Raw genomic sequence first — 12,933 nt, forward strand, 5'->3', positions numbered from 1 at the left:
TATGTTATGGAGTCTCTCTCAATTTCTTCAAGCCATAAAGTCTGCTTTGAAATTTTTGACTTAAAAGACTAAGCTTGCTCAAACCACTGTCACCCTTTGTAGATGAGGTGCAGCCTTTCTTTTATTGTCATTACTCTTTTAAATCATGTTGAGTTCTAAATCCACTGTTTTTAATGAAGGGTTGCCTTTTCTTCAAAGTTAACAAATCCAATTCCCAGATTTGTATCGGTGTATTTAATGGTGACTGTGAGGTGGAAGACATATTTGATCTCTGTGCATATACGTGCTTTGTAGGTGTGTAAGTGTGTGTAGGTGGCATGTGCTGCATATATACACATGTGCTGTATGTGTGAGTACATATACGTGCTATAACAATGTTCATATTTGTGTATATCTGTGTGTGTGGATACAAAGAGAATACCTATACATGAAATATTTATACTTGGCTTAAAAGGAAGGAAATATCTAGGCCTTCTCATTTGCAGAGTGCTATGGATGCTAGGATCTTAATCACAGGTGTGAAAGCCTTGTAGGGTCATTGTGGCCATCATTAGCATCCCCTGTAGGATCATGTTTACTGGTTAATTACATTTCTGAAAACATAGGCATGTGGGATTTTCATGGAACCAATATGCTGTGAGACTGAACTCTAAATGTTGATAAGTGGATTTCATGCAAAATACATTTATTGTAAGATGTTAAAAACGAAAAATGATTTGTGTGATTTTATACTACAGCACCACAAAGCTACATTGCTCCTAACTGCTTCATTTCTTTCCCAAACTGCAAAATCAAAATCTAAGTGTACATAGAAAAAAATATGCTCATGGTCTGAAAAATAGCTAAACTCAGTACAATAGCCACACCGCCAAGAGTTTAAAATCATCTTAGTTTTTTGTTATTATGCTATTTCTCCCTTTGGGTTGTTTGAAAAGTTTATAGGTCTTGAAGAGATATGGGATGGTATCATATGTTGTACTGAAAACTCCCTTTCCCTATTTTCTTTTCTTTTTAAATTTCTTTTTCTTTTCTTTCTTTCTTTCTTTTTTTCTTGCTTTCTTTCTCTCTCTGTCTCTTTCTTTTCTTCCTTCCTTCTTTTCTTTCTTTTCTCTCTCTCTCTCCCTCTCTCCTCTCCTTTCCTGTTTTTGGTGGTACTGGGATTGAATTTAGGGGTAGGTAAGCCCTCTACCACTCGAGCCATGCTCACAGGTCTTTTTTGCTCTTTAATTATTCCTCAGATAGGGTCTTGCATTTTTGCAGAGGCCTGCATAATCCTGATTTGCCTCCTGCACAGCTGGCATTATGAACATACACCACCCTGCTTAACCTCTTTGTTGAGGGGGGATCTCACTAATGTTTTGCCTGGGCTGGCCTCAAACCACAATCCTCCTGATAGCCATACATTTTATTTTTCTATATTTTCTTTCTTTTTGTATTTTCTTATTCCCACTTGGTTTTTTGTTCAAATAATCAAAAAGATAAAAAGGATGCAAATATGAATATTTATAGAATTTGCTAATTGTGACAAGAAAGAATGTTAGTTTCTTAGTTTTTTGTTTACCTTTAGATGTTTTTGCCTTCCTAATTATCTTCATATCTATGATAGGTAGCAGTAGAAGAGAGTTTGATCTTGATTGAGGGCAATGTTTATAAATCAGTGCTGAAGATTCAATTTTGGTGTTATGAATTATCTACTTTGGGGCATGTATGCACACAGAGAGGTGTGAGGTAAGACACTTTAGTATTAGAGAAAAGGCAAAGCATACTTGCCATAAGGAGGCAACAGTGCATAAAACTAAGGAAATAATGTAGGCTAAATGAAAGGATGGATTTCACTTAATATCAAAGTGCATATTTGATGCATAATTAGATCATCCATTCCTAGATTCTAAGAGAGAAGAATGTGTTCAGTTAAAGCAGGAACTTCACATTGCCAAACATCTACTTTCCTTGGAAAATATTTTTGAAGATCAAAAGTAACCAAATTATGTTACATCTTATGAAAACTGCTAACATGAGATGCCTTGTTCTGAAACAGAGTACTGTTAATAAACAAACGAACTCACTGACTACTTAATTCAATAAACTTAAGTCATCTTGGCCTCTTAAGAGTTTATCATGTTTTAAAAGCCACTATTGTTCATTTACACATTTATGAAAAGTCATAATATATATATGTATATACACTGTTGGTTGTTCTGATGATGAGATCAAAGAAATAAGGTACAAGCCTTAAACTTTTATAAAGAAATGACTCATTAAACCCACAACAAAATATGCATCTGCAAGTAAGTCATTTGAATTCTGAGTCATTATGGTTGGTATTTACCATAAATAAGTCAGTTATATGAATAGTAGTGGAACTCAGTCTATAGAAATTAGTAGTTCTCAGTATAAAAATAGCGTTAGTCACTAAAGTATCAATGTATTATGAACGACTTAGTCCTAGGCCTATAAAACCATTGTTCCTTTTGCTGTGACAAGAAACCATTGTTCCTTTTTTTGTTGTGACAAAAAAAGTGATGAAGTGGATCAGTAAATATCAAATCAGATTGAAAAACAGAAAATGATATACACATGTCAATACATTTACAAAATGAACTTTTTTCTCAAACAGTAAAATTCTAGAACAGTGTGTTTTCTACATATTAAGATGCATATGTCCCCCATATTTTCCCACAACCCCCAAATAGCAGAACTCTGTTATTGTGTGTTCTTAATTCATTGAAACCAAATAGCAAAAAGAGAATTCATTAAAATGAATTTCTACAAAGCAACTGGATCCAGAGAATTTCCTGGAATGTTTATTAAACATTTAAATGGCTGGGTTCTACCTACTTAGACCTACTGAATTGAGGTCTCCAAAGGAGGATTCCTAAGATTAGGCAACACTTGTAAACACGCAATATGTTTCAAAACATCACTCTCTCTGATTATTTTATATGTCATTTTGGTAATTACAACTTCCCCTCTTTTTTAGGCTTAGGATAAGAGGACAATTCTGAGCTGTTATTGTCTATCTTTTGGTCAATGCAGAATGGAAAGTTTGCAAAGTTTGCACGCTTTATGTTTATGGGTGATATACTTACTACAGTTTTCAGCTTTTCTGTTATCCCGGATCACTATTCTTTGGTTGATGGTGCTGAAGAGTGTTGTCCAGTTGATGGTATGATAGTAGCACAGGTTGCTGTTGTCAGTGATGTAGATGTTTCCTGCACTGATTTCCTTCAGGGACTGGAACTGCAGAGAGGTGATGCTTTGCTGTTTGAGGATGAGCAAGGAGAGGCCACTAAAGAGGGCAGAGAGAATGGGGTGGTCAGTACTCTCCATCATGGAAATGCTTCCAAAGAAAAAGAAGGATGTCACATCTTATCCCCAAATTGTTAATGGAGCAAAAACAGAAACTGAATCAATAGAACTCAGAGTAATCACTCTTGTCTCTGCATGCCATATACTGTCATTCCCAACAGTAATAATGTCATTCCCAACAGGAAAATTCTTTAGAATTGTGAATATTGACACTATCTTGGTCTCTGTTTATGTATTTACTACTGACCTTTATTATCCTGCCCTTTCCTCCTCCAGCCCAAATTTGATGTTTCTTGACAATGAAATCCTGTTTTGAGACTAAATAAATCCTAATAGAGTTATTATCTACCTAAAGACATTAATTATGTGATAATAATGTAGTAAATTCAGACATGATTCCATAGGGCAAATATGGCAGAAAAAAGATGTTTAGCTTTAATTTATACCTCAGAAACCAAAAAATTTGTAATAGTCGAAGAATGCATAAGTAAGGTTAGGAGCTATTAAAAATTAAAGAGAAAAATTAAATTAAACTAAAAATTTATAAAATTCTCAGAAGGCTCAGAGAGCTGGGGAAAACTTTTCTAAAAGTTAAAAACAACTACTTTGTATAAACCAATTATCATTTCAAAGAAAGTGCTCTTATTTCAACATAAACCACATTTTTGTAATTATTTTCCTTTTCTATTCTCTAATGAATGAATATACCTCCCATGTCTGTATCAACTAATGAACATTATTTTTCATTTTGGAGAGCAAAGTTCTCCTCTTCACAAATAATTTTAAATATTTAAAATTGCTTTTTAATAATTAAAACCATGTGGGCTGAATGATCGAGATGAAGATGTGGTTCATTTTTTCACTTTTTACTTCCATCATAACCACCTTACATCGTTGATTACAATGTCACCACAATGGGTTGACTGATTTGTAAAATTTTATTTAATGGATAACCAAAACTGGTTGCATATACCACTTAAATACATTGGCTCTCTTAACTATCCTTTATATTAAGCTCCTTGTCCCTTTAGTTTTTTGTAGTGTATTTATTTTTATTAGCATATTTAATTGTACAAAATAATGGATTCATTTGTGACATTTTTATGCAAGCATTTAATGTACTTTGATCATATTCACCCCACATTACCCTCATTAGTCCCCTTGGCCTCCCACTAGTACCCTCCTTCTTCCCAACTAGTCCCCATGCTATTAAATGTTATTTCTTTTTATATCTGGATTTACCATATGAGAGAAAACAATGCATTTGTCTTTCGATGTCTGGCTTATTTCACTTAAAATAATGATCTGAAGTTCCATCCATCTATTATTTTGCAAATGACCTTACCTTTCTTTTTTCTTTATGGCTCAATAATACTCCATTGTGTGTGTGAGTGTATACATAAATATATGCATATGCATACATACATCCTGTCATTCTGGATAAAATGAGCACCTAGGCTGAATCTATGATTCTATAATAAAACTATTGTGAATAAACATGGATATGCAGGTATATCTTTGCATGCTGAGTTTGATTCCTTCAGATATATACTCAGGAATTATATATGGTGTTTCTATTTTTAGTTTTCTTGAGGAGCTTCCATATCAATTTCCATAGTAGCTACACTAATTTGCATTCCTACCAACAGTGTTCAAGGACTTGTTTTTCCTTGCGTCCTCGCCAGCATTTGTTGTTTTTGCTTTCTTGATGATGGCCATTCTGTCTGAGGTGACATGGTGCTCAATACAGTTTTGAATTCCATTTTCATCGTGGCTAAAGATGTTGAACATTTTAAAATGTACTTAGTAGCCACTCGTACTTCTTTTAAAAACTACTACCTTGTATATACCAATTATCATTTCAGAGAAATTGCTTTTATTTTAACATAATCCACATTTTCATAATAATTTTTCATTTCTATTATCTAATGAATGAATATACTTTTAGATCTTAAGAGTAAAATTCAATGTACTTTCTATAAAACATTATTAGAAAATATTCAATGACAGCATTGATTTTCATTTTAATGAGACAAATTAAATACATATCTCCTATTCAACTTATGCACATTCATGAATAAGAAGTTCATCCAGACAAAATTTGAGATAAACTTTCAAAAAAATGGCTTAGGAAAGGACTTATGTATTTTTAGCATGTGCATTTAAAGTATTGAAATTAAAATTTGATGATAATGTCATTCTAAGCTCTAATTTTTCTATCCATTTATTAATTGGTATTGCTTATAGTATGATGAACCAATTCTGGAAACAGAACTCTCTCTTCTATGCTATGAGGCTCAAATGATTGCATCCCAGACAAAAAGAGTCTCCTTATACAACGCCGGAGGCATTAACTCATTCAAATCTACCTTTTAGTTATGATAATGTGAGAGCAAAAAGAAGGTTCAATTTAATGGTTCACATCCTGTGTTCCATAATTAGAAAAACGATAGGTAGTTAAAAATCTAATTACGTATTCTGCATACTTTGTGTCATCTTTAAGCATACTTTCATTGAGCTTATCTTAGGAATTACAGTTGGAAACACATTTCCAGGATCAGTAAATCAGTAAGATTGATGAAATCTGACATAATTCACATAGGCTGCTACTCTTTAAATTTGGGCGACTTGTAGCACTGCACATAAAAACCTACCTGTAGAGTACTCGTCCACCAATGGTCACCAGGTTGGAAAAAACACTAAAGTCAGTCATGTTTGGAGGCCATGATTGTATGTTTAAGAAACCTACAAGTGACAAGGACAGTAAAAATAATTCCAAATATCATTATTTTAGTAATAGTGTTCATTACTCCTCAAATACGAAGAACATATATACTTAAAGATAAGAGAAGTGAACATTTTTATTTTAAAGCATATCTATTCTTCCAAGATTGAGTGTCATATCCAAATGTCTGAGCTAAGTAATAAATAAATGACATGAAAATTATGATTAGGGCTGAATTCAAGTACAATATATTTGATACATTGTAAAAACTTTTGCAAATGCCACAGTGTACCCCCACTCAACACAATAATAAAATAAAGAAAATTATGAGCACCAAGAATTCATGTTACTAAGATATGAGTCATAAGTTGTATGTGTCAAAACAGTTAAATGATGCAATTTTATTTATTCCAACAGACACAGAGAAATGTAGTCTAATTGAAGGGAAAAGTACAGTCCTCATGTATTGAAATCCTTTGCTACTTTACACTTATGCCATCAATATCCACCTTGCATTCTAATCCATGTAAGTACCTTCCTCAATGGATTTTACATCCTTTGATGGTGAAGACATGACTGATTCATATCTAGGGTCTCCATAAATCTTATTATAAAAGCCTAGGTATTAGGTTCTCAGTAAGCATGTGCTCAATAAATGCTACCTGTTACTCATGTTCAAGAGTTCTTCTTATGAGAAAGTACATAGAAAAACATGAGTTCAAAGATCATAGGTTACTTAACACTCACAAAAACAGTAATACCAATACTTTAAAAAAATTTAGATTTTGTAATTCCATGGGATTTCCAGATTCAAAATGATGTTTTATAAACTAGAATTTCCTTTGAAAATGAATCACCAATGCTAATATCACATAATGCTGTCAAGAAAACCACAAATTCACATAGCTAATAGCACAACAAATGCACTTTTAAAAGTACCTGTTATTTCTCTGACTGTGCGAAAGACATTCAGTTTCTCTGGGTCAATAGCTTCAATTGCATTGTAAGGGTCCCTGGAAAATCAAGAGGAGATACAGCCAAATTTAAACTGTGACAAAGGAGTGAAAATTCAAAAAATGTAAGCGTAGTTAACTTCATTCAAATTGAATTTTAAATTGTCATAGGAAGGTTGGCAGTGTGTTATCTACATTGTCCTATGCTAGATGTGATGGGTTAATAGATATTTTTAAGAGATTTTTAATGAAACAGAACATGCGGTCTTATCAAATGCTATTTTATACCTACAGGAATGATTCAATTTCAACTATCCTGAATAAAGCCCCAAAGTTATCAAGTGCCATGTATGCAGCATTACACTGTATTTATTTTAAAATGTTTATTCTTAATTTTGAAAAATACAATGTGGAAATATATTATTTTGAGGACAACTTTGGGTTCCTCAAAGCAGTCTAACTTGCTAATGTCACTTGTAACATAAAAAGGATAGAAACAAGAACAAGAGAGATCAGTTTTAGCTTTAATTCTGTATTTACTGTGAATTTTCATAAAATAATAAAATAAGAAAGTTATTCTTTATGTAGATTATTTAGAAATATTTTGTTCCTGTTTGGTTTGTTTATATTCACTTATAATAGGAAATATTTGCATGCATTCAAATAAATTATATTAGCATTTGAAAATTAAAATAAATTATATAATACTCAAAGGTTTAAATTTTTGAGATTTTTCAAATGCCTTCTCTTAAGTAGTAAACATTTTAATAAATATTATTGATATACAGATGTCTAATGTTTTCAAAGATAAACATGTTACCATTTAAATTAAATATTTAATGGACTATTTTCACTTTTCTTCTTCAAAAATATTTTTTCAGATAAATATTGACCATGCAAAATAATTGCATACCTAAATATTGACACAAACATAAACATAATACCAAAATTTTCTCAGTAATTAAAGCAACACTTTCAGTAATTTAAGGAATACATAGTACTTTTTGAAAAGCTTTATTGCATTAAAAGATTTTCCTGGGTGAGTAGAGACTTCATGTTAATAAAAACCTTTACAAAAAGGATTATATTATGTACATTGGCCACTTCTCCAAAAGACATTAAACTTCTCATTTTGTAGACATATATGCCTACAAGTAACAATCACACGACCTTTATTCTTTCTATAGACTTTTACACTTTTACAAATCTATGAGACCTTCTTTTTTTGGTATGGGAAATAACCAGAAGAATACAGTATCCACAGTCTCAGTAGTGGTCTCAAAGTGCTTCACAGTCCCCTGATGGACAGACATGCATATGGCTTATCTTCTGGGAATCTGAGTCTAAATCCATTGACATTTACTCATTCTGATATAAAACCATTGAGACTATTTCTTTCATCAGCTATTAATTTCAGGTTGGGCTCTAGACCCACCTGCTACTGGCTTTCTGAACTTGGTTCATCAGCATATTCTGTACTGTGAACCATCTCCTACCTTTGAAAAAAGAGCATCTCTTCTTAATTAAATTGCTTTTTCAAACTGAGAAGTGCAATCAATGCAATGTACTTCTAGTTTAATGTGGAGTGCTGTAGAAAGCTCAAACATTTGATATTGCTGAGACTGGAGAAAGCCTATAAATGCATTTACCTATAATCCACAGATAAACTATTGATCAGAGTCTTTTCAATGTGACATGAATATCTTTTAAAAGTATAAAGTCTAAATTAAATGTCCTAACAAACTTGCTATATTTATAAGTAAATATTTATGTACTGAATAATTATGCTTTTAATGAATATGAAACTGTGGAGAAACTCTTGTTGCCCTCATTTTTAATGCACAAAGACTTTTTCTGCAGAGGATATAGCAGCTGTGCAGCAGGGGAAAGAATCTGCTAACACTTGTTCTTTGAAAAAAAGCAGTGTGTACGATAACTCTGGTCATATAACCAAATATCCTGGCTTTATTTAGGAAGACTCAAAATTTAGGGAAAGCACATGATAATGGGGTCAGTCCAAACCTTTACTGAAAACAGTTCCAGGTTGCCAGGAATGAAAAGAATTCTGGACTGTTAGTATGAAGCCCAGTGAACCACAGAAATTTTATATACTTAATTTTAAAGATTCAAGACTCTCATAAAATAAGTTGACAGAATTCCACTTACCAACTACAAAGAACCATTTGAGAGTTGTATCTTATAGTCACCTGAAATCCACAGTACTATAAAATTGAGAACTTTCCTACCCAAATATGGAGCCATGCAAAAGCATATTATATCTGCCCTGTCACTGTGTTTGGTGATCCAAAATAAAGCCCAAGATAAAGAGAAACATATTTTTACAATTCACCCGAAATCAATTCATTTTATCACCAAAAATACTCTCTCTCTTCCACTATTATCATTTCAATCCATCATACATATGAACTTTTTCTTGCCAGTACCTCCCTGTGAAATAGTGTCAACACGCTTAATTGGTGAACATTTTGTTACTCTAAGCAAGGCATGTGAGCAGACTAACATAGCAAAACATGAAAGAAGAATATTCCCACCCTCAACCTGAAACACTAAGCTTTGTTTACAGTTCCCATTTTAAATAAGGATATGAGAACCTGTCTTTATTTCTGGCAACAGCACTGTTGTGCCATAAATGTAACATGCCAATTAACTTCATTAGACTTTACATATACTAAAATTTTAATTTGATAAATTGGAAGGAATTTTATTGTCTGCAGACCCTTGTTTTCTGAAAATCTCATTTAATTATGACTTTTCTTCCTTTTTATAAGTTTAAAGAAATATCTAAGCTATTTTAATAAACTATACTATCTTATGAAAAATTTTTAGTAATACATTGTGGGTAATTTAGTGAGACAAACATTTTTTACTTATTACAAGTTTTCTGTTTATAGTATTCTATATTAGTCTCTTTTAAAAACTACTTATACCTCTTTCTCTGACACACACACACACAGTTATGTACTTTAATATGCCTCTATTTATATATATAAAGTGTCTTAAGTCTATTGAACTGACCTTGTAGTTTTGTTTTCTGAAATAAAAGAGAAAATCTTCAGAATATGTCTCATGCTGGCATGAGACTCAAAATGAGAGCTATATCGTATTTCACATACATTATTTACCCTAGAACCTTTATGTATATAATGTACATCATACATAATATATACAAAGTTTGAGAGAATATAATAGCAATTGTAACTTCAAATATTGCAGGTTTATGTACTATGATTAAGGAAAAATTATCACGTGAACTAAGAAGTATGATTTAGCCTAAGGGAAACTTTACTTTTATTTGGTTTGCAAGATAGTCTATAAAAGACTACGTAGCTAAGTCTATAAAATAATATTTGTTGCACAATTTTCTGTTCTATAAACTAGACGCAGTCGCTGAGGTTTTTCTTTTACTGCTTAACCCACCTGCTTTGCCTTCACTGGTGTTCATTCTCTCTCTTTCTCCTTATCCTTTCCTCTTCCTCTCTCCCTCCACCCTACTCCCTTTCTCTTTTCTGTCATTTATTAAGATTTGATGATACACCAGGTACTGGAGTAAGCAATTCAAAATCATTTTTGTTTTTAATCACCATAGCAATCAGAGCAGCCATGTACTTGCTATACATCCCTTTCTCGGTTTTTCCTTGGAGGAAACTGAGTGTTGGACAAGAGAGGGATGCTGCCCAACTCAGTGCAAACTGTCAATCAGGGAGCTGCCAATCAAACTCCAAACTCATCTACATTACGTTTCCTGTATGAAATGTCTACTTTGTACTTTCTGAGTTCATTTTCAAGATAAGCTTTGTTTGACTTTCTACTTCTAATCCACGCAAGTTTATTTTCTGTGTCATTTTTTACTTGTATTAACTGGCAATATTAATCTCCTTAAAAGGCTAGATAATTTAAAATTTTATAGTACTTTTGTGAATGTATAATGAAAGATTCCTATTGTAAAATTAAATTTTGATCACTTGAGATAACCATTTCCATTTATTTTGTATTTATTTATAAAATTTTTCATCCACTCTAGGATACAAGTAAATAAGAGTATGTATGTAAGTAAAATTATCTTGTAAGTAGTATAAATCCAGAGCCTTAGAGAATATGTTCCATGATTAACTAAAATTAAAATAACTATTCCAAACCTTACTAGATTATGTCATTTTTAAACCTTTCTACCCATGTACTAGCAATAAGAATTTTAACCATTATCTGGTTGCTTCTTCTAATCCTTGTATTATCATGGAAATTTTTCAGTGGTTCTCAGTGGGAGTAGTGTTACCCCCCTAAGGGAACTTGGGACATTTTAAGAAGTGTTTCAGTTGTAATAGTAATTGGGGGATACAATAGACTATTAATAATAACACAAGGCCAAGGCAAAATTTCCTTTATGTATATATATACAGAAAAGAGATATTCAGCTTGAGAGGGATCAAAAACACTTGTCTAAAGCAATTCACGAGAATATGATTTCAAGTCATTTCCACACTAATGGTCTCAAAGCTACTTTATTTACTATTTCCACTTGGAAGCAGGCAAGGTGAGTCAAGTACTTGTCTCTCATTTTTCTATGTCTGAGAGGACACTATTAACAAATGATCTTTTATTCATGGTGATACTTGATTTTAAAAAATAACTAAAGTGAAGATAGATTGCTTTATTAAATGCCATATGTTCATTAAATTAAAAAGATGTACCTTAATATAGGCCCAGGTTTCCTACCCAGTGGGCCAGGAAGGCAACATAGCAACACACATGGGCTTAGAGGATCAGTAGAGACCATAAAACATCAACTGAATGAGTCTCATTACAAAATGACTAGGCTATTCCTTTCCAACAAGGGGTTCATCACGTTGGAATGCGGACTAAGAATTACCAAGTTATTAAAGGAAGCTTAGAATTACCATTATTATTTATTTATCTTTATTAATCATTTTGTGGTACTGGGGATCAAACTTAGGGCCTTACACTCGCGAGGCAAAATGTTGTACAAGTGAATCACACACTAACTCTGCCTGGGCTGGCCTCAAATCTCCATCTTACTATCTCCACCTCACGAGTAACTGGAATTACTTGTGAAGTGCACCACCATGCCTGGCTTAGAAATCTTAATTTGTAAAAGAACATTGCTTGGACCAAATACAAAAAGTAAGAGAGTACATCTATACTATTATAGTATCTGACACAAACCATAGTAAAAGTTTCATTTTAAAATAAAGAGACATTGTATGCAATAACACAAACAATTCATTTGAATGGAAAGAAATACTTGGTTGCATAGCTCTTTCTGTTCCTATTTTTGGGCATATTTATTCAGAATGTATTCAATTACTTTGTTTCTAGAAATAATATGTTATGTGTTCAAAGTAAGATTTTGAATTGAAATATGTGAGTGACATTCTTTATTTGTAGCCAGCAGCACTAACATTTAGGGATTTAGTAGCAATAGAAGCAAATAGATAAAGTATAATTTTAAAATATTGACATTTTTATTACAATTCAAAGAATACAAACTTGGTTGTTTTTCCAGTTGAAATCAGCAGGTGATTCTGTAATGAAGGAACTCAGATAACAATGCAATTTTTATTACTGAAATGAAATGCCTTTATTACATCTCTTATACTAGTACTAACTTACCAACTTAAGAAGAAAGAAGTGAAGACTGCAAAGAATAAAGAGAATTTTTGAAAGATGCTCAGGAGAATTTCAACTTTGATTTACATCAGATTATTTGTTTTGCTTCATAGGAGTTTTTAAAAATGAATATTAATTTATGTTGCCTTCCCCTAATCAGTTTCAAATTTGAATTAAATTCCCCACCCTACACATTAATACCATTTCTTTAAAATTCTGTAAAAATAACTGAGCATTCTGAGAGTAGGAGCCTGCCAGGCAAATACATTTAACTGAAGTACAAGTTTATATTTTTATATC

At 32.3% G+C, this 12,933-nt stretch overlaps 1 protein-coding gene across 13 annotated transcripts in view; it reads right to left on the minus strand.

Moving 5' to 3' along the window:
• Erbb4 (erb-b2 receptor tyrosine kinase 4) overlaps positions 1 to 12,933 on the minus strand; it is a 1,037,871-nt gene that overhangs the window by 292,105 nt on the left and 732,833 nt on the right. For all 13 annotated transcript variants that reach the window (XM_074071632.1, XM_074071639.1, XM_074071638.1 and 10 more), the window contains 3 exons: positions 6,974 to 7,047; positions 5,964 to 6,054; positions 3,090 to 3,289 (listed from right to left, as the gene is read on the minus strand). In XM_074071632.1, coding sequence (XP_073927733.1) covers positions 3,090 to 3,289; positions 5,964 to 6,054; positions 6,974 to 7,047 — 365 coding nt within the window. The remainder of the gene's footprint in view (positions 1 to 3,089; positions 3,290 to 5,963; positions 6,055 to 6,973; positions 7,048 to 12,933) is intronic.

This window comes from Castor canadensis, chromosome 4 (assembly GCF_047511655.1).
Source record: "Castor canadensis chromosome 4, mCasCan1.hap1v2, whole genome shotgun sequence".
Lineage (NCBI taxonomy): Eukaryota > Metazoa > Chordata > Mammalia > Rodentia > Castoridae > Castor > Castor canadensis.